This window comes from Podospora anserina, chromosome 4, assembly GCF_000226545.1.
Source record: "Podospora anserina S mat+ genomic DNA chromosome 4, supercontig 4".
In the NCBI taxonomy this organism is placed as follows: Eukaryota; Fungi; Ascomycota; class Sordariomycetes; order Sordariales; family Podosporaceae; genus Podospora; species Podospora anserina.
The window spans coordinates 100,615-124,749 of NW_001914850.1; the positions used below are offsets into that span (position 1 = coordinate 100,615).

A 24,135-nucleotide genomic window follows, 5' to 3' on the forward strand; every position below is an offset into this window, starting at 1 on the left:
GTTGTCGAGCGGGATTTCGGCAGCGGCACGAGAACGCCGCGGGCAGCGGGGGTTGTCTGGATAGAACGGGAGTTTCTTAGGGTTAGCAGGTACTGGCTAACAGATAGTCTCAGCAGGAGTGTAGTTCTGGTAGGCTAGTGTTGTCGGCAGTGGCCTTTCGGATGCCCCTTGCTGAGCTGGACGCAAGGCTGAGCGAAGCTGCGCCATTGCTTTCATCTCGATTGAAGGCGAGAAGATTGTAAAAGTGAGGTCCCTTTGGGTAGACAGAACATCGCAACTGTCGTCGTTTCATCCGCGGTGTGCATCGCGGTGTGCCGGGATTCGAAGGCAGTGCGCTTGCGTGGTGTCTCCGGCGGCCGGGCCTGTTGTCGTAGATGTCACTGGGCGCGCTGGCGCCCAGTGCGCTGTGGCAGCTGCGTCAGGTGAGAGGGACGCTTGGTGTGAAAAGGCCATTTTTCAGGGCGCCCCATCAGGCGCACACTCTGGCATAGCTTCAGCTGCGGGGTACCTGATGGATGGAAAATGCGAAGACGACTTTTTAAACATTGGATATATGTGGTTGCACTCCATGCAATCACCAAACTAAGGACTAGAACCAACAATCGGCATAAATCATGCATCTACCAGCGACCGAGTTGCATTGGGAAGTAAATCATCGTCCCTCCATCCTCATCCGCGTGCCCCTGACACGGGTTAAGGTTGTATCAATGGAGAAGTCATTATTCTTCTGTGACAGGAACATCACACCCTGGCTTCAACAACCCGTCTCAACAGACAATATCACTTCTCACCGGCACTGAAACACATAGGAAGTGCCATACAAATCGATGAACATACTACGTAACTGGCTTATTTATTTTCAATAAAGCCCTTAAAACCCTGTGTTACCGCTGTGCAGCCCCGAGTTGGGATTAGGGTTGTATATGAGTCCTGAGCGACGCCATTCTATCACTCGCCTCCATGAACAAACCACCCTCACCGCATTTTGTCTAATACAGAATGCAGTGAAATCCTTTGCTCAGAAATGCAGGCTTTAATGGTATATTTGTCTCTTGATTGTTGTCTATGGGCCAATGGAGGGCATATTTGCACGCGCGCCACCACCTGCAAGAGCCTCATTGCCAGGGTTTTATTTGCGATGGCTCCTATTGCCCGGCCTTGAATTTCCAGGCCAACTCCCACGCTTTCAACTAACTGCGTGCAAGTAGGTGTGGCTGGGAGTGGTAATGTGGTTGATGAAGTGCAAGTCAGGATGTATATAACCCTAACCCCCCGGGGGAAACACACAGCTATAATTTCTCCAGTAGAAAGACAGGTGGCTTACGTTTAATTTGTGGGTGGTTCAAATGGCCTGTTCGATTGCCCGCAGGTTGATTGAAGACGGCGAAGTTGGTGATCGTGCGTGACGGTGGAGTGTAGCACAGGCATGTGACAAGTAGTACAGCTGGGCACTGTCGGATGAAGAATATACACAAGATGGCTTGGTTTTCCCAATTCTCGATGCGAATAAAGCCATCACCTCCCCTCCTCCCGCAACGCCTTCACCACCTCCTCACCGCCTCGGATCCCGCTCCTGACAGCCCCATCCATATACCCCTTCCAAACCAAACTGGTCTCCGTGCCCACAAAGTGTACCCTCCGCCACGGCTCCCTCAGCGGATTGACCGTCACCTCCCCTAACACAGTCAACACCCCCGGACCCATCACTGCAGTCGGCGCGCCATCCGCATACTGGTTCCTCTTCCAGGCAATCTCATGCACCTGAATCGGCTCCGGCACCTTCGCCCCTTTCAACACCCCCGACCCCTCAAACACCTGCTTAAACTGCGCCCAAACCTTCTCCCTCCTGACCTTTTGGGCGTACTTGGACAGCTCCCTTGCAGGATCACCCACGATGAAGCAAGTGATGGACCACTGGTTGTCCTCCGGCACGGAAGTCTCCCTCGTAAAAGAGACATGCCCAGAAAGCGGTGCCTCAAATGTCCCAGAGAGCCCGGCCTCACGCCACCATGGAATAGCCCAGACATATATGATCTTGCCGTACGCGCCGATGGCTGTACCCTCTGACAGGATGGATTTGGATGGCGGCAGCGCGGGGGAGAAGGAAATGGTCGGGTATAGAGCGCTTGGCAGAGAGACCACCGCGCGCGCGGCCCTGAATGTCTTGTTGGCGGTCGTGACAACTTCCACACCGGCCGCAGACTGGCTAACGGATTTGACAACGCTGGTGAGGTGGATGGACCCGGAGGGCAGCTGGGCGGCGAGATATTTGGAGATTGTCTGCATGCCTTTGTTGGCGCGGAGATATTGGCCACCGTCGGGGCCATCAGAGACGAGGTTGAGAATTCCGGTTCCGCTCTTGAAGTAGTTGATCATGAACAGCGCGCTGACCTCGTCACCTTCCACCCCTAGGAGAGCACGCGCCAGGTAGGTAGCGATGATGGGTGTCGAAGGAGACTCCAGGAGCTCTTTGCAGTACTCTGCAAAAGTCAGGCTGTCGAGCCGTTTGGCGTCGGGCCCGGTGATGGGATCTTCCAGGTTGGAAGCATCAGTCACTTTTCGCAGAGCGCCAAAGAGGACAGCAAAGGCTGCGGCTTCTTCTTCGTCAACCTAGGTTTGTGTCAGAACAAGCACGGCGACAGTCGGTTGGACTGCATGTGTTCGGGGCGCTTACGAAGAGTTGACCGAAAGGAACAGAGATATAGCTGCCGTCTTCAATCTGCCGAAGGGTGTTGCCCTCATCCAATTGCTTTTCAGGTTTCAGGCCAGCCTCGAGGAATAACTTGTAGATCTCGGATTGACTGCTATCGTTGATCCAGGCAGCGCCAAGGTCATTGACGCCTTTGCCCTGGCTAGAGGATTGCACCGACAGCGTCTTGCCGCCCACACGATCAAGAGCCTCCAGAACAATAACGGAGAAACCTGCATGTTGGACCTTGACAGCTGTTTGAAGACCGCTGAGCCCGGCGCCAACAACTATCACATCGTACTGTTTGTGGTTGGTGAGCTGAATCTGGTCGGACATTGCGAAAGAACAAATGGCGTAGAGACTTCAACAAGAGAAAATCGTGTTGAAGCTTGAAGAATCTCGAGGCCATACTGTTTCCATGTCGTTATTTAAATGGTAAGCCCTTCGGAGGAGACTCAGTAATCGCCTGCATAATGCCAATGTCTTGCGATGCGAGGCGGCCGAAGATGCGACGCCGAGATACAACCAACAGACAATTTTCCACTTGGTGTCATCCTCCCTCGTGTCAGCCAGGGAAGCCTGACCTGGATGGTTGAAAGGCCGAGCGATAACAGTTCTCACGCTCACCCGCGGCCTGCGAGCTTTTGGAGTGACCGTGTCTGGAAAGGCATGTCGAAGGAAAGGAAAGATCCAAGTTTTCTAGCCAAGACAACCAATACAGATCCATCGGCACCCGCGGCGGCCGTGGGCACCCTCTCGCAGGTGCTCATGCATGGGCGTTACACCAGATGTGCCCAAGGGGCAAAGCACATGGACTTCATACAGCCTTTTGGATGCGAGCAAAACGTTGAATGATCAGTTCATTCGAGGACAGCCTCACCTAAACCACCAGTTTACACTCCCGTTCAGATCGCCTTTGTAATCCACGCTTTTCACGCTGTGCCACCATCCTTTGGGAATGAAAAGCGAATCCCCCTGAGATACAACAACCTCCATCATCTCCTCTGGTGCTTCCTCGGTCCAGACCTTTGTTGTCAGCAAGGTCCTCTCTTCGCCTTGCATCATTTCGTCCCCGCGAATGGTTGAGCTCCCCGTCTGTCCCAGTTCTGCTTGAACCTTGCGGAATAGACTCTTGCCGAGGCCTGGTGGTAGAAGCCTGATCACTTTTCCTCCATAGATCTGACAGAAGTAATTCGGATTTGGATCACAGTGCCATGGTGTGTAGGTTGGCTCTAACCCGAGCCAAATACTGGAACCATACACGTCGCCCTTGCCCGCTTTGAGAACAATCTCTGGCGTCGCCACATCGTCTTGGAGAGTGGCCGGCAAGTCAGATATCGGAGCCTGTGCGATGTAGAGCTGAGTGACGCGCTGGAATGAAACCTTGACAGCATTGTAGCGCAGCGCAGCAGACATGAGGGAAATTGGTGCCTCGAAGCGGAGGAAGCGGTGGTGTTCGTCGTACTCATCGCCCAATTGTTGTTTGATGTCATGAAGGTAAGACGAAAGCCACAGATGGGGCCAACCTGTTTGTGTATTGGCCATCCAGCTGATGAACCGGTCCACATTGTCGCCATCGAAGCCTCTGGGACGCCATGTGGGAACCGTGAGCTCATACGGGACCATTTTAACGTCGAATGGATGAGTAAAATGCTCGGAAAGAGCTACAGCTGTCTTGTTTATTGTCCTGGGCACTGGGTGGAATTCGAACCACTTTGTCATGGCTTGCGAAGGCTCTTGCTGCCCTTTGATGAGCAGAGGCTCATTCTTCTCCATGGCTTGCTTCCGAAATTCTTCCACCCCGATGGGCCCCTGGATCTGACGCGCAGCACATAGTGATCTGCTTGAGGCTGGTAGAAAAGACGTCCTGCGAGACCTTGTGAAAGGCAGCCGGGGAATTTGGTGAAGTGTACAGCGCATGGTCAGCGACTGAGAATGAAGAGCTGACTTGGTCTTCATCATTTGCTAGCAGGCTGGCATCAGATTGGCGACCTGCGATTGGATGGAGGGGCTGGAGCGAGAGAAACGCGGTGGCACGTGACCGCTTACCGACCTCTTGGGACTGACACCTCGCCTTTCAGGCCGCAATCAGCGCGGGGCTATTGCGAAGGTGGGGCCCACAGAAGGGCCCAAGGCTTCCTATCGGAAATGAGGCTTTGACGACTTCTGAAGCAACCACAAGCAAGCATCGTCCCACCGCTCCCTGCAGCATCCCAGCCCAAACCGACGCGCAACAGCATAGTCAATAATGATCAGAACATAGAATATCTCGAGATCAACTCGCCCAACGTCCTCCCGCGACGAGACTACCACCTCAAACAATACCTCTCTCAGTCACCAGGACAGAGCTGTCTGCGCGCGCAAAGCAGTTTCTGATCAAGTAATTCCTAGCAAGCGAAAACACACCAACATGTCGACCTCTTCAGGATCACCAGAGTCCTGGATCTCTTCCTTTTGCTCCCTCCTCGGCCACGAATACTTTGCCGAAGTGTCAGAGGACTTTATCGAAGATGACTTCAACCTCACTGGTCTTCAAAGCCAGGTGACTATGTACAAGGAGGCGCTGGAGGTGGGTAAAATGTTTGACTATTGTTACTTTGAGCTGTAGGAGCCATGCTAATCAGGCGCGTGTTTCACCAGATGATTCTCGATGTTGAACCAGAAGACGATGAGGATGACGAGGACGAGGAAGAGGAGGACGAGGAGGACATTTCAGGAGATGGACGAGATGGTCTTGCCGGTCGCCATGAACGCCGACACCACAGCCGCATAGCTAGCGACCTATCGGTCATTGAGTCCTCGGCCGAGATGCTCTACGGCCTCATCCACCAGCGGTATATCTGTTCCAGGGCCGGCATCCAGCAAATGTCGGAAAAGTACGAGCTCAGTCACTTCGGAGTATGCCCCCGGACGAACTGCAACCAGACGAGAACGCTGCCAGTTGGCCTCTCGGATACGCCTGGTGAGGACACGGTCAAGCTCTTCTGCCCATCGTGTCTCGACGTCTATGTACCCCCTAACAGCCGATTCCAAACGGTCGATGGCGCCTTCTTTGGCCGCACCTTTGGCGCTCTCTTTCTTCTCACCTTCCCAGATTACGACTTGACAAAGTCAGGAGGCGAGCAGCTTGCGAACCTTACTCGGACTGACGAGTCGCTAAACATCAATGGCATGTGGGCGCGGAATATTGCGCCTGGTCTGGGCAAAGGCAGGGTCTACGAGCCAAAGATTTATGGTTTCAGAGTTTCGGAACTGGCACGCTCCGGGCCACGAATGCAATGGCTGCGGAAAAAGCCAGAGGATATCACGGTGCTGGACGAAGCCCGTCACTTTGCTGAAGAGGATGGTGACTCGGATGACGATGACGAGAACATGAACATGAGTGGGAGACCGGTGACCAGGAGACGTCGAGCAGGAAATGCGAGGGTGAAGAGACAAGGGCAAAATGGGAGCCCCATGGCCACCGAGGCCAATGGCGCCGAATCGGAACTCTAGTTGGTTGGCATAACATGGCATAAGCATAAATCTTGAGCGAACGTTTTGTTTCTCTTCTTTCTGTTGCGAATCTGGAGTGCAGTTCTTGTAACAAAACTGGCGTCGGCCATACAAGCAAGCATTCAAGCATGGTTAGGAGTTGTGCTCGGCTATTTCCCATCGTGAGACTGGGAAACGAGGTCTGTTGGCGGCCAGCAGATTGTAGACAGCGTTGGATGCTGGATGGTTAGTTTGTTTTGGGATGTAATGAGAGTATTAGGCAATAATAGACAATTGAAGGCAATTATTTCTACAAGAGGGAAGGTCTGAATGTAATTCTTGGGGTTTGCTAGTGCTGGTAGTTGTTGTTATCTGCTTGCATGTATACTCCATAGGTCCTATCAGATATTTATCTTTTATGAACAAGTGCGTAAGTCGAAGTCAACTTTGATCCGCTGAGTAAGCGGAAATTCGGCATTTTTGTGGCTTGACCCCTTGCAATGTGTGGCTCAACTGCACCAAAATCAAGCATTCATCTGCCGCTCCAGCTGTGGCTTGTTTCCCCACATTCGCTTGACAGTTCGGGGTTGTGGGGCCGACAAAGCCAAACCATACTTTTTCTCCACCGCACCTCATCCCCAACCCTCTGGCTCCGCTCGCCCTGAGCCATTGATCTGCCGCTGTTTCCTGCAGTATTGGATACACTGCATGCCAATGAGTCACTCGCCGTATGGCCTCGTCATGTCAAGCTTGTTGAAAGCTTCCACGAAGGGCGGAGGCCGAGCAATGGCATGTCATCCCTCATCCCACATCAGACCCCCATTGCTGATCAAGAGCTCTAGCCAGGTCCATGGTGGGGTCAGCCCTTCGTTACATTGGCAGGGATGGCGAGGAACACGGCACCACGGGAGGGAAATCCAGCTTCACGCTCACCAATGATATTTCCGGCGCAAAACATCAACACAAGTTGCCACCCCACTCACATGTTCGCTCCCGCTTGTCAATGCCCGTCCAACACCGACAACACCACACAACACTGTGTGTCTCTCGGGCCAAGGCCACGCGGGCTCAACGGCCCAACAGGCAGCGAGAAACAACAACATGGACTGCATGAGTGGAAGAAAGGTCGACTAACGTGGACTTGATAAACATCTCCTCCCCCACCTCCCGACGTTGAGCTGCCTAACTCGGGATCCTACGCCCTCGTGGCCCTCCCCCATTTAGTGGGTGGGTACTATTCCTGCAGGTTCTCTTGAGCCCCAAAAGAACCTTGTCCGTTTCATCGGATAACGAGCCGTCAGTGTTGCAGTTGGAGCTCAGTAGCATTCAATGGTCAAGCTCGATTGGTAATTATTAATGATGGGATGGGTGCCAAGCGCCCATTAGTCTCCTTTTTTCTTCCCTTCCTTGGTTCTTTCGAGAAGCTTTTTCCCAAACTGTCACGCTGCTTGTGGCAGACTGTCCCTCCTTTGTTAACGTTGTTCTCTCTCTGTTACTTCTCCAACTTCTCCATTTCGAAAACCTACGCACCTGCCCAGCAAACTCTTCAAGGGTCACCGCTTCGTAAACTGTCCACCTCCAGGCCCTAGGTCTGGGGGGATTCAGTTCGCTGAGTTTTACTATTGCCACCGGAAACTTTTTTCCCAAGATGTCGACGGAGCCGGGAACTGGAAAGGAGGCTATCGTGGAGGCCGTTGTGACGGAGAAGGCACGGCCATCTCCATCATCTGCTTCGTCCAGGACACAGAATGGAGCGGACCTCGTCGAACAGGCACGGCGCAACAACCCCAATGGCACCACTCGCGCCATTGGCGGTGTCTCTGTTGAGCAGGCGGTGTCGGACTTTGCTCAGCTTCAACGGGAACTGTCGCATATGTCACGCGTCAGTCGTTCGTGCAGTCACGCCGATGCCGAGAAGGGCAACGCCCAAAACCAGACCTCTTCAGAGACCTTTGAGCAGTTTGACCTGGAGGCGGCCCTCAGAGGTGACCTGGATGCCGAAAGAGAGGCCGGTATTCGTCCCAAGCACATTGGGGTTTACTGGGACGATTTGACGGTCAAGGGTATCGGAGGCCAGACCAACTACGTCAAAACGTTCCCTGATGCCTTCACCGACTTTTTCGACATCATCTCACCGGTGAGGAAGCTGCTGGGTTTTGAGGAGAAAGGAGTGGAGGCCACCTTGTTGGACGGGTTCAGGGGCTTTTGTAAACCGGGAGAGATGGTACTGGTGCTTGGCAAGCCTGGATCTGGGTGTACGACCTTCCTCAAGACGATCGCCAACCAGCGTTATGGCTACACGTCAATCACCGGTGAGGTCCTCTACGGCCCTTTTGCCGTCGACGAATTTGGTCCTTATCGTGGAGAGGCTGTTTACAACGAGGAGGATGATGTTCACCACCCGACTCTCACCGTGGAGCAGACGCTCGGGTTTGCCCTTGATGTCAAGACCCCAGGCAAACTGCCTGCTGGCATCACCAAGCAGGAATTCAAGGACAAGGTTGTGACCATGCTCTTGAAGATGTTCAACATTGAACACACCCGCAAGACAATTGTTGGCAACTCGTTTATCCGTGGTGTTTCAGGCGGCGAAAGGAAGCGCGTTTCCATTGCCGAAATGCTCACTACCAATGCCTGCATTCTCTCTTGGGACAACAGCACCCGCGGCCTCGACGCCTCTACGGCTCTCGACTTCGTCAAATCCCTCCGCATTCAGACCGACCTGTACAAGACAAGCACATTTGTCTCCCTTTACCAGGCATCGGAGAACATTTACAGCCTCTTTGACAAGGTCTTGGTTATCGACGGGGGCAAGCAGGTGTACTTTGGTCCCGCAAAAGATGCACGGTTGTACTTCGAGGGTCTCGGCTTCCTCCCCCGTCCCCGCCAGACCACCCCTGATTATGTGACGGGCTGCACCGACGCATTCGAGCGCGAGTACCAGGATGGCCGTTCACCTGAGAATGCCCCTTACGACTCTCTCACCCTGAAAGCTGCCTTCAAGTCCTCCAAGTACGCCCAGGACCTCGAGCAAGAAATGCTGTCCTACAAAGAAAGCCTCGCTCGCGAGACTGACAAACACGAAGACTTCCGCGTTGCTGTCCGCGACCAGAAGCGTCGTGGTGCCTCGAAGCGCTCCGCCTACAGCGTCGGCTTTCATCAGCAAGTCTGGGCACTGATGAAGAGGCAGTTTCTTCTCAAGCAGCAAGATGTCCTGGCTCTCATTTTGTCCTGGCTCCGTAACATTATCATTGGCATTGTTCTCGGTACTCTCTATCTTAATCTCGGCAAGACGTCTGCCAGCGCCTTCTCCAAGGGTGGCTTGATGTTTATTTCCCTTTTACATAACGCCTTCCAGTCGTTTTCCGAGCTGGCGGGTACGATGTTGGGCAGAGCCGTGGTGAACAAACACCGGGCGTATGCCTTTCACCGGCCGTCAGCGCTGTGGATTGCGAATATTCTTGTCGATCAGGTCTTCGCTAGCACGCAAGTCTTCGTCTTTTCGGTGATTGTCTACTTCATGACGAATCTTAGCCGGAGTGCTGGGGGGTTCTTCGTGTTCTATCTCATGTTGCTGAGCGGCAACATTGCCATGACGCTGTTTTTCCGTGTGATCGGGTGTCTAAGCCCGGATTTCGACTATGCGGTCAAGTTTGCAACCGTTGGAATTACGTTGATGATTACGACCAGTGGCTATTTGATCCAGTGGCAGAGTGGTAAGTCCTGACACAAGAACCGTGGGATGAGAGAGGACGTGGTGCTAATACTCTGACAGAACAAGTCTGGCTCCGGTGGATTTACTACATCAACGTCCTTGGTCTGATCTTCAGTTCCTTGATGGAAAACGAGTTTTCGCGGATTGATATGACATGTACAGCCGAGAGTTTGATACCGTCGGGTCCTGGGTACGATGATATCAACCATCAGGTCTGCACGCTGCCTGGCTCCACGCCCGGTACGCTCGAGCTGTCCGGTTCATCCTACATTGATCAAGGTTTCTCCTATACGCCCGGTTTGCTGTGGCGCAACTGGGGTATTGTCCTTGTTTTGATGGCCTTCTTTCTCTTCGTGAATATTGTGGCTGGCGAATATGTACGCTTCGGCATGGGTGGCAATCAAGCCAAGGTCTTTCAGAAGCCCAACGCAGAGCGGAAGAAGTTGAACGAGGAACTGATGGCCAAGAAGGAAGAGCGACGCAAAGCCAGGGCTGAGCAGTCAGATTCGGAGCTCAAGATCAATTCGGAAAGCGTCCTAACGTGGGAAGGATTGTGTTATGATGTGCCGGTGCCTGGCGGAACAAGACGACTGCTCGATAACGTCTATGGGTATGTCAAGCCGGGTCAACTTACCGCTCTCATGGGGGCATCGGGTGCTGGCAAGACAACCCTCTTGGATGTGTTGGCTGCGAGGAAGAACATTGGTGTTATTCACGGCGATATCTTGGTTGATGGCGTGAAGCCAGGCAAAGAGTTCCAGCGCAGCACATCGTACGCCGAGCAGCTTGATGTCCACGACCCGACCCAGACTGTCCGCGAAGCCCTTCGGTTCTCGGCCGACTTACGCCAGCCCTTCGAGACCCCCCGTGAGGAGAAGTACACATACGTGGAGGAGATCATTGCTCTGTTAGAAATGGAGACGTTTGCGGATGCGATTATTGGATCACCCGAGGCTGGTCTTACCGTTGAGCAGCGCAAGAGAGTAACCATCGGCGTTGAGCTTGCGGCCAAGCCTGAGCTGCTTTTGTTTCTCGACGAGCCGACCTCTGGCCTTGATTCCCAAAGTGCCTTCAATATTGTTCGTTTCCTTCGCAAACTGGCTGCCGCTGGCCAGGCGATTCTGTGTACTATCCACCAGCCGAATGCCGCCCTATTTGAGAACTTTGATCGTCTCCTCCTTCTCAAGAGCGGCGGTCGCTGCGTGTACTTTGGGGATATTGGAAAAGACGCCCACGTACTGCGCGACTATCTGCGGCGGCACGGAGCCGAAGCCAAGCCCACCGACAATGTTGCGGAGTTTATGCTCGAAGCCATCGGCGCCGGCTCTGCGCCCCGAATCGGCTCGCGCGACTGGGCCGACATCTGGGTTGACTCCCCTGAGCTCGCCAACGTCAAAGACACCATCTCCCAGCTCAAGGAATCCCGCATTGCCTCGGCCACCGCAGCACAAAAGGACCCCTCCCTCGAGCGTGAGTATGCCTCCCCTCTATCCCACCAGCTCCGCGTCGTGGTCAAGCGCGCCAACCTCGCCCACTGGCGCACACCAAACTATCTCTTCACCCGCGTCTTCAACCACGTCATCATCGCGCTGATCACCGGCCTCACCTTCCTCTCCCTCACCTCCTCCCGGCAATCCCTCCAATACCGCGTCTTCGTCATGTTCCAAATCACCGTCCTCCCCGCCCTGATCATCGGCCAGATCGAAGTCATGTACCACCTCAAGCGCGTCCTCTTCTTCCGGGAACAATCCTCAAAGATGTACTCATCCTTCGTCTTCGCCTCCTCCCTCCTCATCGCGGAAATCCCCTACTCCATCCTCTGCGCCGTCCTCTTCTTCTTACCACTGTACTACCTCCCTGGCCTGCAGCCCGAGCCAGTAAGAGCAGGGTACCAATTCCTCATGATCCTTATCACGGAGTTTTTCTCTGTCACCATGGGCCAGGCTCTTTCTGCACTGACACCAAGCTTGTTCATCTCCTCCCAATTCGACCCCTTCATCTTTGTAACCTTTGCCCTCTTCTGCGGCGTCACCATCCCGCCGCCTCAAATGCCTGCCGGGTATAGGACCTGGCTCTATGAACTCAACCCCTTCACCCGTCTGATTGGAGGAACAGTCGTCACTGCTCTCCACGACCTCCCCGTTATTTGTCTCCCCGAAGAGCTCAACAACTTCACTGCGCCTATCGGTCAGACTTGCTCCGAGTACATGAGCAATTTCTTCAGCAGGGGCGGCTCGGGATATTTAGTTGGCGGCGGCAACAACACAAGCGACTGCAGCTACTGCGCCTTTGAGGTGGGCAACGAGTTCTTTGAGCCGTTGGGTTTCTCGTACGACTACAGGTGGAGGGATCTGGGGATCTTTATTGGGTTTATTGGGAGTAACATGGTTATTCTCTTCTTGGCGGTAAGTTGCCTTGGCTTTTTTTTTTGGTCAAAGAAACACATGCTGACCAGAGTGTTGTGCAGAGTCGATTCCTAAACTTCAATAAGCGGTAAAGTGTACCTGTGACATGAACGAGGTATGATTGAGTCCAATTTCGAAATAACTAAACTGGCACGGCTGTGGAAGATGTGACGAGCCTGATGCGATGGATTCATGAAGAAAAGTATACATTTCCAGTATTACATAGTAATCTTTTCGATACCTCTTTGTTGTATATAGATGGATAGATAAACACGGGACATCAAAATTGCACAAGACATAAACTGTGTCACACAGCACCTGTTGAGGATGATCTGATCCACGACTACATTGTGATAGGATGTAATTCTCATTCCACCAAGCCTTGACTACACTAAAAGCAAGGATACAAAAAGCGCAAAGGGAAAAGAAAAAAAAAGAAAACAACACCGGTGGGAATCAACGTCTGCAAAAGAACCGTGATCATGACCCATAAAACCTAGTCCCAGTCCCATGCCATGACTTCATTCTCATCTCGTCATTGTCTACTCTCCTTCAACCCCCTCTAGTGAATGACCTTGGACTCCCCAGTACCAGCCGGCGCAGTGGGTTTAGTCTCACTCTCCACCGCCGCCGCATTGGCAGGAGCACCACCAGGAACCTCCTCATTAGACTTGGCCGCGCCACCAGTAAACCGGCCAAAGACCTTATCAAGCCCCGACGCAGCATAGGCATTCCCGCCGTGCTCGGCCTTCTTCAGGTCCGCCAGCCGTCTCGCCTCGGCGTGGATATCTTGAACCTGCTTGGAGCTGGTGGTGTAAAAGTCAACCAGCTTCTTGCCGGTGGGGCTCTGGGTAGCCTTCTCAAAGTACGACGCGAGGCCAGTGAGGAGAGAGTTGGCTCTAGCGGTCAAGCCGTAGCTAGCATCGGCAGCCTTGGCCTTGTCTGTGGCGTGGGTGCGCTCATCGAGCTGCTTGACGGTGTTGACAAACTTGTTGGTGACGCCGTGCTTCTCGTCGAGCTGAATGGCTGTTTCGAGACCGGTATCGGCGACGAGGTAGCCATGAGCGAGGATCTCAGCGAGGACGCGGGCGCGGGGCTTCTCTTCTTGTGTCAGGCCATCGTCGGGGGAACGATCGGTGGTGGAGTCATCGGGATGGGCATCGTCCGAGGAGGAGCCGCCGGTGACGGAGATTTTGTTGGTGCCGAGCGTGGTGTGGTTGAGGAGGAGAGCAGTGCGGGCGGCGGTCTCCTTCTCAAAGTTTACGGTCGCGGACTTGGTCTCGCCCTCGGAGGTGACCTCGATGGAGTTGATCTTGCCGCTGGGAGGTGCGTTAGCAGAGCGAACGAGTGATGGGGCAGGGAAGAAGGCAGATTTCTTACCAGAAGCTAAAGAAGTCCTTGATCTCCTTGTCCTCGGTGTTGGAGGCAATATTCTTGACATAAACAGTGGTCGCCATTTTGAATGTTGTCTGTTGGGTAGATAGCGTAACGGTGCGGGGTTGAGCTATCAGGTTGTTGGGGTGATGCAGATGTTTAGTATTGGTGTTCTGGAAAAAGTAAACACGAGTAAGTCGTCAGATGTGAAGATGAATTGGAGAAAGTCTGGGAGGCCAACCGTTTTGTTAAATGCTTATTTGAGGTGATAAGATGAAGTGGCAGAGAGCTGGAACAAGCTCGAAGGTCTGAAGGAGGGGCATGTCGTCATCGGCTGATCGAGGGGCATTGCGTGTGGCTGTGTGGCAGTTCGCCAATCAACCGAACACCCCACCAGCGGCCAGCTGCTGGACTGTGGCTGATGGAGCTTGCGTTGTGGACTGACGTGCCCAGGGACGACGACCCTTGGTGTCTGATGACGTTCTTGACATGTGAAAGCTGGCCGCATTGCTGCAAAGATGCCACCACAGACTATCGCTGCTAAAGTTGACTCTATTTCGCCAACCTGTGCTATGTATCAGTACAGGGTGTTTGAGTCCTGCTCAAGTGAGCAACACTCAGCCTGTACGTAACAAACTGCAGTTAATTAGGGAGGATAACTGGCGGAATTTGTCACTGTCTTACTGGAGAGTCATTGACGCACGGACCATATACAGTCTCGTTGGTATTCGTGATGATTTGAAGAAATGGTGGAACACAATTATGCTAATACTAATTCCCAACGCCAGTCATGTCCGAGCCATGTATCATACAAGAAGCCATTCAACAATTACTGTGACTCTCCCATCTTAGTATTCTTGGCAAACTTCTTGGTGACCTCGTCGTCCATTGGACCCTTGGGGTTGGAGCTCAAGTTCTGGAGCACTGTTAGCTTGTTGCTGCTAGTGCCATCCATAACAGCTTTCTTATTATACATACCTCGAGACCACTCTTGTTGATTTGCTCCTTGTTAGAAGCATCATCAGTGCCCTTGCCGCTGGCTGGGGGGTCATTGAGCTGTCTTCCGGACTGCTCCTCAGGAGGAGGGGACTGGGCAGCGCGTTCAGACATGTTGAAGGTTTGGTGGTTGTTGTAAGAGTTGTGATGGAAGGATTGGCTGTCCTGAAGAATTTGTAGAGAAGGGTGTTTTGAGGTGCGTTGTTTGTGTCAAGGAAAAGCTGGGTCAAAGTGAAGCAGAGCTTCTTATACACACAGAAAGATCCGTAACTGACATCAGCACCTCCATCGGGGAACTGCCGGCTGCTCAAAGTCAACTTCATCATCCCGTCTCTCAAACACCATTACATCATATGCCCCCGCCAAATGCAGGTGGCTTTCCAGAGCCCCGCTTTTTATGTCGAGGGCTTGGCTTGGTGGGGCGCCAACTGAACCTGTCGGAAGTGCTGCAGTTAGCGATCAGGGAGCCTCTGTTGCTCATGGCAGTGTTTGTGAAGTGGTTCCATTAGTTTTGCTCTGACTACAGCTGATATACTCATTTCCTACAGCATGTACTAGGTGTTTATAGCTCAAAAACAATGGGAGTGTTGACAAAGAGCCGGGACGAGCGAGACAGCTCACCGCCTGGGCACCTCAGTTCGGTTCAAGCACAGACCCAATTACAGCACGTGTCGCCTGTGGGGAGTTGTTCCAGCACTCAGACGACACCGCGCCATTCTCCCGGCGAAAGCGTGTAAAGTGGTTTCGTGACATGCTGCCTGAGTGTTTGACCCGGAAGCTGCTTGCGACTTCCTCAGCATACAAAACGTGCCATAAACAAAGGGTTCCAATCACATTGCAATGCCCGACCTCAACTCCGTACCGCCTTCACCCCATTTCCTCTCGCGTCGTGCATCACAGCAGATGCCACCACTGCCAGCCCCCAGTTCGCTGATTCTGCCGTCAAACCAAGCCGCCGTACACAACCCAAACAGCACATCCACTCCGGTACTGCCATCACCGCAATTCCCACCGCCCATCAGTCAATTGCCCGGCAGCACCATGACGACTGGCGACAACACTGGCGTTGGCTCCGGCCCCGGGCCAACTCGACATCCCCGGCCCCCAACTGCCGCAGAACTCCATTCCGAACTTGAGAAGGAGCAGGAGGCTCGAGTATGTTGCACCCTCAGAGACCGTCGGTACAGAATCGTGTCTAACCGATATTCATCTGCAGATCAACCGGCTTACCCGTGAACTCGCTGCCCTCAGGGCTCTCCACAACGAATCTGTCGTCTCCAATGCATCCTCGACCAGCGCTACCGGCACCGAGCCAGGCGATCCCCGTTCCGGTCGACACATTCGCACACTCTCCAACACCAGCACGCGAAGCAATATGGGTTCAGTCTCGACCACATCCATGGCCGGAATCTCGTCCCCCGCGCCTGTCCGTTCGAGTCCTTACCCGACCACTGCCCTGGGCGGTGTTGCACTCTCCCGCCAAGGCAGTACCACTTCCCGCCGTAGTAGGGCTGGGTCACCAGCTCCTCTGGTGTACGGCTCCAGTTATTCCAACGAGCCGACTTTGGCCAACTATTTCTCTTCCAGGGTCCCACACGTGAGCAGCAGTACCTCTGTGCTCGCCACCCCTGGCTCCACAAGCGACCTCTCGCCCGGTCTAATCCCGGCCACAGACCGTTATCAGGAGACGGCTTTCTACCGCGAGCAGCTCGAGGCCACCAAGCGAGAGAATGATGAGCTGAAGAAGAGAGTCCGCGAGCTCGAGAGAATGGTTCGGGCCCGGAGAGGAAGTGATGTCAGTGGCTCGGGAGCCACACCCGGTGCAGGTGCCTCACGCAGGGTTAGAAGTGATAGTGTCAGCACGACAACAAGTGTTGCTGCCAGCGTAGCCACCAGTGCGACCGGAGCGGGTGGTATTAGTGTGGCTGCCCAGAGACGGCCGAGGATCACAAGTGCTACCAGCGGGCAGGGTGATGGTGGTGCCTTGGAGCAGGAAGTCCGAGTTGGGGAGAGTGCGTCGAGCTCCGGGTTGCAAAGGGGGGTGGATTTTCCTGCGAGGTAATTCACCTACCAGGTAACTAACGTCGCTTCCTGTGATCCGGAGATGTCTATCTGGACTTTTACATTATCAACCGACAGCTCTTCGAGATGCGTGTCTCCTTTGTCGGGAAGAGCAGTACGCTTGAGTCAGCAGACGATGGGGCGTTTTGGTGTTTTGAGTGCTTTTCATAGAAGGGTAGGTAGGCGAGACTTGATAACCATCTTCTCTCACGCCACAAGCGTACCAATGGCACAAAATTTTACTCCCCTTGGGAGACAGCAGTTTCATGCATACTTTTCTTGGTCCTGTGAGGTCTGTAGACATCAACTGAGAGTACCAGGTATTGACAAAGTTCAGGGGGCCCAAGGTCAAAAACGACAAAAAGCTCGTGTCACTCATGAAGTGGAGTCCAGCACGAGAGATGATCGACCATGCTGGGACTCGAACCCAGAACCTTTACCAGCTGGAGATTTAACTTCGAGAAATTGAAACCGGAAAGTAACGCGCTACCATTGCGCTACACGGCCTGTGATAATTTGGTGGAGCTTATATTGGTGGTTACATTTATCATGGTGATTTCCAGTCTCTTACCCCTTGCTAGGGTAGGGTGCATCAGTGGTATTGCAGACTACAGATTCACAGCTACAATGCATGTTAAATTATACCATAAATATTTTTTGGTCACTGCAGAGTTGCGAAAATCATCAAATTCATTGAGCAGCAATGATGAGTCAATGGCATTGTGACAGGATGCCGAGAGCATGGATTCATTCCTTTGAGAAATTAAGGATTTTGCACTACGTCGGATTTGAACGATTGGCGATAACTATACAATGTCAAAACATCGTACGCAGCCAGTTCTCAGCCAGACATCACCCTCCTTATTGGCACGCCTATTGTGTTTAGGTAATTCCCGCCGGCTTCACCCGATGCCCCCCCCCTGAGCAGCCAAGGGAACTTTCAAACATCACTTGATTTGGAAAAAAAAATCTCATGCGAAGGCTAGCAAGCATTCCAACCTGGAGCTTGATGGTAGTCATCTTATACTGCAGAAGTATCATCCCCCTTTTGAGTGTCTACCAGCACTGACTCGTTAAATCCAGTCCAGGGGCCCGTTATTGCTATCAAATATTTAAATCCCCTCATCCGCAAACTACAACACACACCACACTCATCTCGTCACTACCCTCAGGTCCTCAAACTCTAGCATTTTTCCAAGAACCACACATCACCATACCAACCTGTCAAAATGCCATACTTCCCCTCCCCCACCCCTGGCCCCTCGGTCTCAATCTACTACATCGACGAATCCCCCCCTTCATCAACCCCAACCCACACCTGCCTCCTGATCCCAGGAATTACCTGCGACCTATCCGACTGGTCCTGGCAAGTCCCCTTCCTCCTCTCCAAAGGCTTCCGGGTCATCACCCCTGACCCCCGCGGACAAGGCCGCTCCTCCGCTCCCCCTACCGCTGTCGATGAAGGGATTTACACGCCCGAGAATCTGTCCTCCGATTTATCCGCTCTGCTCGCCCACCTTGACATCACCTCCAACGTCATCGTCATCGGTCACTCGTTGGGAACCTGCACGTCAGTCCACCTCGCTGCTACCAACCCAGACCTGGTGGTAGGGTTAGTCCTACTAGACCCCCTGCATTCCATGTCCTCCGCCACGTGTGACGAGCTGTTCTCCGACCCAGCAACAACGATGCAAAACTTGATGGTGAGCTTTGCGGCTAAAGGGCTGGTTCCTATTCCACCGCTGGGGCCGGAGTGGGATTGGCATACGACTTGGATTCAGAGGAGGGGGATGGTAAGTCTCTTGTAACCCAGAGACAAAAGGGTCAACGCTGACATGAGTGGAAACAGGCGATGGACCCAAGCAGTATTGGTGCGATGACATATGCCTGCTGGACGAACAAGAATGGACTGGGCAGGAAGGAGGTGGCGATGGAGTTGTCCAAGGGGGCCAAGGCGAAGAGGCTGACGCTGGGGTGTAGTGAGTATTGGGTTGGGACGGACAGGGAGATGGGGGTTGAGACGGTGACCGTGGAGGGGGTTGGGCATTGGTTTCATCATGTGAAGGCGCAGGAGACGAATAAAATTTTGGAGGGGTGGTTGGAGAGGGAGGGGTTTTGCTGATTGTTTTAAAGAGGATGATGGGATGTGGTTTAGATGGGGGTTGTATGATAGTGTAAGATGATCTCTGCTCATGACACGTACTGGAATGAATCACAATCGAATGCGTTAAAGACGGAAGGAACGGTGGATAAGCACGGAAGGAACAACGCAAGAAGATGGAAAGAGCGGTACAGGAAGACAGGATGCTGTCAAAAGAACGCTATATATTGCTGCTAATTACACACTCCTCCACTGTCCCAAACAAAAGCTAACATCCAACGAGATGAAGAAAAACTAATCCTGGTGGTCATTCAGTTGTCCCCTTTCGATAGCCTGAATGAAAGCCGCATGGTTCCTCCACGTCTCACAAACCGAGCGAACCTCGACCGCAGCTTCCAAGATTGCCTTGCGGATCACAAACTTTTGCTCTTCCATCTCCTTGTCAAAATCGTCATCCAAATCGCCGTTCAACTCCCCCAAATCATCCTCCACAGCATTGTTCATCGAGACCTCGATACCCTCGTCGAAAATCTCATCCTCGCCAATATCTGTCTCATCATCCTTCATCTCCTCATCAGAGTTAGCTTCATCCTGGTCTTCATCGTCCGGCCTATCAGAGTTATCAGACTCGCCGGAGTCGTCAGAGTCGTCCGATTCATCAGAGTCACCAGCACCATCATCAGGATCCTCAGACTCTCTGCCGTCCGCCATCTCCTCATCACTACCTTCCTCCCCTTTCTCATCACCCTCTTTCTCCTCTTGCTCCACCTTCCACAAACCCCCCAGCGCCTCCACCACAGCCTTATCATACCCCAACCCCGTCAAAGGATGCAAAACCCCCATCAACCTCCCCACAACCTCCTTCACACGCGCCTTATCCTCCATGACACCTTGTATCGCTTCCCTCCTGATCCACCCCCTAACCTCAATCATACACCGATACAAAGGCAGCATCTCCACCCTCGTCATGCCATCCCCCCCCTTCATCCTCACATTGCCAGCCTCGGCGAGATATTTGACTGCTTTGTCCAGCTTTTTAGCCGCCACGAAAAGCCAGAGATGCATTGTATTCAGAGCATCGTATACCGCTTTGATCTTCTCGAGCCAATGTTCGAGCAGAGTCCACGGCTTCTTGTGTTCGAGGATCTGGATGTTGGCCAGGGTGAGGGATCTGGTGCAGTGCCGACAGATGTGGATGACGAGCTTTTTGAAGCGGCCGGTAATGAAGACGTGGGCGGTGTAGAGGCTGTACGCGAGGTGGAGCTTGGGGAGGATGTTCAGCTCGAGGGTTTGGGCTTCGGCTAGGTTGGCCATGGAGGCGGAGAGAGTGGTTATATTTTGTTTAGTGAAGGCTGAGGATAGGAGCTTGGAGGCGTGCTGAGAGAGGGTGGATGTTGCGGCGTACCAGGAAGTGTGGTGGCATGGTGTGGGAGGGTTTTCGTCGGGGGTAGTCCAGGGCGAGGGGTCGGTGCAAGAGAGGCGGAGGTGAGGGTGGCAGGTTGGTTGGCGGCTGTCGGTGGGGAGGGAATTGTTGTTGTCGGGCCAGATGATAGACAAGGGGTTGGTGGCTTCGGGGCAAGTGTATTGCTTGTGGGTTTTGACTGTAGGAACTGTGGGAATGCCGAACAGTTTCTTTTTCTTGCGTAGCTTGGAGGGGGTGGGTGATTTGTAGTGAGGAGAGTCGCAAGAAAATGCCACTTTCTTGGGGGAGGGTTTGGGAGGAGAGGGGGTCCTGAGGATGGTGTTAGTTTTTGTGATCGTGGTATATGTGAAGATGAGGGATACGAGATGGGTGATGGATAACATACGAATCGTCAGGAAAGAGGGGGAGTTGGTCGAAGAAAGCCTTGATGTGAAAGCTGAGGGCGTCGGATTTCGAGTTGTCTCGGATCATGCCCGTTAAGTCGAGCTTGTCGAAGAGAGCCCGGTCCTCCTCTGCTAGGACTTCGATCAGGATCGTTGAGCGCGGGATCGATGAAATATTCACACGCATCTTGGCGAATATATCGAGGATTGTTTGTGTTGTGTGAAGGTGCTGTGTGAAGAGTCGGGGGATTGTTCGTTGCTGGTATTTGGCGCGGTTGTTGTTGTTGTGTTGTTGCAGACCAGTTTCTGCTGGCAGGGCAGGACAAGATCTTAAGAGGAGAGACAGCTGGCTATTCAGAACAAGAGTGAATAGGCCTGGTGGGGGGGCAGTAGGTATTGTTTCTCCTGTCACTTGCTCCGAAGCTTGGGCCACGTCGACTGCAGTCGTTGCGACGATGGCCTGGCCAGGTGAATATTTTCTTGCGCTTGACATCGCAAGCCACATTTGATTTCCACCATCTGGGAGCAGGTCGATTGGAATTCTCTTTTGCTTGACAACCTCTTCGAGAATGTGATTTACGGTAGGTAGCTTAAGCCGATAGAGGGTTCAAGCACAGGGTGTTGAGTGACACGATGGTATTAACTCGACACGACAGGCCCGTTGAACAATTTACTTTTCAGATTCTTCGACTCCTTTTAAACTCTGTTTTCAATGCTGATAGCTTGTAAAGCCTGAAGTATCTAATTATCAGCTCTTGTAAGGCTGCACTTAATCAAACCCAGAGTGGGTTTCAGACCTACCGGCGCCGACCTGTGGGACTGGGGGTTAAGTGCAGCGGTTACACTCTCAATATCAACCAAAAATGGCCGGGAAAATGTACCTAGCCGATACAAGTCTCGTGTGCGGAAGTCGCAACGCTGTGGGCATCTCTTGTCGTGCCTGCCTTGTGCGCAATGATCTGATGCCCAATCTTCCACAGGCAACCCATCTCTGCCCCACCTTCAACAGAAACTCTTGTGACAAAACACCTCAACTCTACAACTCTTGTGTCTTGTCAACTCCTTCCACTCTTCCAAACACTTTCACCATGGAGGATCAATACCAGTCCGGCCATCAAGAGGTCATTCCATGCCTTTTGAGCGACTACGATGACGATGTGAAGGCCCATCGCGAAAGCTTCCAGGCGTTCATGACAAGACAGGCCGAGGAGCACTGGGCGGCCGAAATCAGCTCTCTGGATATCGAAGGGTCCGCCGACAGAATCACCACTGTTATCGAGCAGGAAGTCAACAGACTCGCCAAGAAGCTCGATGTGATCGCAACGGCTATGGCTGCTGAGACCGACGGTGCCCAGGCAAACCGACTGCTCGCCATGATTCCAACCAAGTTGAACCTGATGGCCAAGCTTGAGGACTTGGCCTTCTCTCGGCTTCAGCCAGTTGAGGGATCGGCTGAGCGGCCACTGGCCATTGAGGACATATCTCCGTCAACTTCACAGGGCTCAACCCAGTGTGAGATTTCGGGGCGGCTAGATGGCTACGACCGAGTAAGTCTACCAGTCAGTACCTCGGTTATTTACCCAGGTCTAATTATCTGGACAGCCTGTCAGCCAGACTCCCATTAAGAAACGCAGCGATAGCCCGATCAAGATTGAATCACCTACCCCGACCAAGCGTCGCCGAGTCAATTTCTCAGAGGACGGGGCATCCCGGGTGTCTGAGCCTACACCAGCCCTGTCCCATGCTCTGCGTACTTCCTCCCCTTCGTTGCCGCAAGCCCTCCTCAGCAAAGGTGGAAACTCTGGTTCGGGACATCAGGATCCATCACCATCACCTTTGCTACCCCAATCAAAGATTGCGCCTGCTCACCATGCAACACCTTCCAATCAGCGATACGACCTTTCGAAGGCCGCCCCACCATCTGCGAAGAAGAAGCCAGCACAAACCAAGAAACCAGCCCAGGCTTCAAAGCCTTGTCACGGAAAACCACTCTGCATATCTAGAGCTAGCCTTCACGAGGTTCAGCACCGCGAGTGGATTTTCAATTTTCAGAGCTCCGGCTGGTGCGTTCTTCGTTGTGGCCGTTTCAACTGTCTTAACCAAGGTCCGGGTATGTTGACTCGTCTCAGAAAACATTTTGAGAAAGGGTGTCCTGTTGCTGGCCATCCGCTCGGCACTGACTAGGAGTTGGTGGAGCGCTTTGGATACCAAGGTATGTGAGACTGGTCATGACCATTTCCTGTTGATTTACTAACTTGGTATTGCTTCACAGTCACTGGAGGCATTTTTGATACAGGCTCGGTTCAGCAGATCAGCGCGTGGGTGAACAATAGCAACGACGTAATCAGATACACAAATATGAACACATCAGAGAAGTAGGGATACCTTCATGGTGGTGATTGTTTGCAATACCGCGAGAGTGGCCTTGAGCTTTTAGATATATTATCGGATTATACTGGTTTTTGCAGGACGATGAAAGCTTTTGTTTTGTTTTCAATCTTCATGTATCAGGGCTAGTTATTGCCGGAGACTCTATGTTGTATGGATGCCTATTGAGCTATGCATGTATCACACGCTGTAAGACAGCCCGTAACCATTTGGCTTTTTAATAGGATAGAGCAATGAACACAAGGTAGTCCGGATCTTGAGAAGAGCGAGCACGTTGATCGCTACGACATGAGCTCCTCTTGCCATAATTATGCATCAAGAGCGTCCAAACAACAGTAATATGGAGTTTCACCAAGCATTAAAGTACTTGGCAGCCATAAGCCTTGAAACGCAGAAGCGACTCTGTTGTCTATTGTATGTCCCGTTTGTTGAGTTGCGATACCTAACGTGGGTTCCGATTGGCTCGTTGGGACGTCGAAAGGAGACTCGCGTGTATGCGGTAGTACAAGAGAGTGGCGCTAGACGGGTACCCGCTGTATCTGCAGCCTTATCATGGTAGCGGAATATTGTTATAGCGGTAGATGAAAGCGATGGTTTGTAATACAAGGCAAACTTGTCGTGAACAACCTATGAGGCACTCGCCCAAAGCTCGAGCTGACCGGCCATGGTTCGGAATCGAAACGAGTGAGTTTGCAAATTCATGAGAGCAAACAACAGCTCAGATTCGTGCTGCGGGTGTCTCTCTGTTCCAGTCTGCCAACCGGTGGTCCTCTGGTAAGCTCAAACACTAGCCTTGGCGACATGGAGTGAGGGCTGTACAAGTAAACAAGGAACCAAACGATCGGATGGTGCCCAAGAGGGGGTTCTCACCTGCGACCTCCCGTATCCCCTAGGATCAACCGCCGGAAAAACGCCATCAGGGCAGAAACCAACATCGATTTCCTCATCCAACGTGCCTTCGAGGAAGCGGCCTCTACTATACGCACTAGTCTCATCGCCAAATTCACACAGATGATCTACAAACAACTTCCCCATCTCATCGCCAGCCATCTTGGGCCTTGCCTCACCGACTATGAGGCTGAGATCCAGGAGCTTGGGTCTCGTTTTGTCTCCATACCCGGTGTGC

General features: G+C 52.9%; 10 protein-coding genes across 10 annotated transcripts, besides 1 other annotated feature; 5 read left to right on the forward strand and 5 right to left on the reverse strand.

Annotated features, from left to right (window-relative positions):
- Positions 1-1,515: 1,515 nt before the first annotated feature.
- PODANS_4_3920 (uncharacterized protein) lies at positions 1,516-3,025 on the reverse strand (the record flags this gene model as incomplete). The annotated part of the gene is made up of 2 exons (XM_001905726.1): positions 1,516-2,610; positions 2,675-3,025. 2 exons carry the CDS (start codon positions 3,023-3,025, stop codon positions 1,516-1,518), a joined length of 1,446 nt encoding a protein of 481 aa, XP_001905761.1.
- Positions 3,026-3,565: 540 nt separating this feature from the next.
- Positions 3,566-4,648, reverse strand: PODANS_4_3910 (uncharacterized protein; the record flags this gene model as incomplete). Its single annotated transcript, XM_001905727.1, has 1 exon — positions 3,566-4,648. The coding sequence occupies one exon, from the start codon at positions 4,646-4,648 to the stop codon at positions 3,566-3,568; it is 1,083 nt and encodes a 360-aa protein (XP_001905762.1).
- Positions 4,649-5,099: 451 nt separating this feature from the next.
- PODANS_4_3900 (uncharacterized protein) lies at positions 5,100-6,184 on the forward strand (the record flags this gene model as incomplete). The annotated part of the gene is made up of 2 exons (XM_001905728.1): positions 5,100-5,258; positions 5,330-6,184. The coding sequence occupies 2 exons, from the start codon at positions 5,100-5,102 to the stop codon at positions 6,182-6,184; spliced, it is 1,014 nt and encodes a 337-aa protein (XP_001905763.1).
- Positions 6,185-7,811: 1,627 nt separating this feature from the next.
- PODANS_4_3890 (uncharacterized protein) lies at positions 7,812-12,358 on the forward strand (the record flags this gene model as incomplete). Its single annotated transcript, XM_001905729.1, has 2 exons — positions 7,812-9,879; positions 9,945-12,358. 2 exons carry the CDS (start codon positions 7,812-7,814, stop codon positions 12,356-12,358), a joined length of 4,482 nt encoding a protein of 1,493 aa, XP_001905764.1.
- Positions 12,359-12,845: 487 nt separating this feature from the next.
- Positions 12,846-13,740, reverse strand: PODANS_4_3880 (uncharacterized protein; the record flags this gene model as incomplete). The annotated part of the gene is made up of 2 exons (XM_001905730.1): positions 12,846-13,602; positions 13,664-13,740. The coding sequence occupies 2 exons, from the start codon at positions 13,738-13,740 to the stop codon at positions 12,846-12,848; spliced, it is 834 nt and encodes a 277-aa protein (XP_001905765.1).
- Positions 13,741-14,486: 746 nt separating this feature from the next.
- On the reverse strand, positions 14,487-14,767 carry PODANS_4_3875 (uncharacterized protein; the record flags this gene model as incomplete). The annotated part of the gene is made up of 2 exons (XM_001905731.1): positions 14,487-14,573; positions 14,636-14,767. The coding sequence occupies 2 exons, from the start codon at positions 14,765-14,767 to the stop codon at positions 14,487-14,489; spliced, it is 219 nt and encodes a 72-aa protein (XP_001905766.1).
- Positions 14,768-15,493: 726 nt separating this feature from the next.
- On the forward strand, positions 15,494-16,715 carry PODANS_4_3870 (uncharacterized protein; the record flags this gene model as incomplete). Its single annotated transcript, XM_001905732.1, has 2 exons — positions 15,494-15,808; positions 15,870-16,715. 2 exons carry the CDS (start codon positions 15,494-15,496, stop codon positions 16,713-16,715), a joined length of 1,161 nt encoding a protein of 386 aa, XP_001905767.1.
- A 405-nt stretch (positions 16,716-17,120) lies between these two features.
- Positions 17,121-17,221, reverse strand: a tRNA (tRNA-Arg).
- Positions 17,222-17,943: 722 nt separating this feature from the next.
- On the forward strand, positions 17,944-18,836 carry PODANS_4_3860 (uncharacterized protein; the record flags this gene model as incomplete). Its single annotated transcript, XM_001905733.1, has 2 exons — positions 17,944-18,507; positions 18,564-18,836. The coding sequence occupies 2 exons, from the start codon at positions 17,944-17,946 to the stop codon at positions 18,834-18,836; spliced, it is 837 nt and encodes a 278-aa protein (XP_001905768.1).
- A 273-nt stretch (positions 18,837-19,109) lies between these two features.
- PODANS_4_3858 (uncharacterized protein) lies at positions 19,110-21,126 on the reverse strand (the record flags this gene model as incomplete). The annotated part of the gene is made up of 2 exons (XM_001905734.1): positions 19,110-20,547; positions 20,624-21,126. The coding sequence occupies 2 exons, from the start codon at positions 21,124-21,126 to the stop codon at positions 19,110-19,112; spliced, it is 1,941 nt and encodes a 646-aa protein (XP_001905769.1).
- A 358-nt stretch (positions 21,127-21,484) lies between these two features.
- PODANS_4_3855 (uncharacterized protein) lies at positions 21,485-23,000 on the forward strand (the record flags this gene model as incomplete). Its single annotated transcript, XM_001905735.1, has 3 exons — positions 21,485-22,168; positions 22,224-22,731; positions 22,918-23,000. 3 exons carry the CDS (start codon positions 21,485-21,487, stop codon positions 22,998-23,000), a joined length of 1,275 nt encoding a protein of 424 aa, XP_001905770.1.
- Between the last annotated feature and the right edge of the window lie 1,135 nt (positions 23,001-24,135).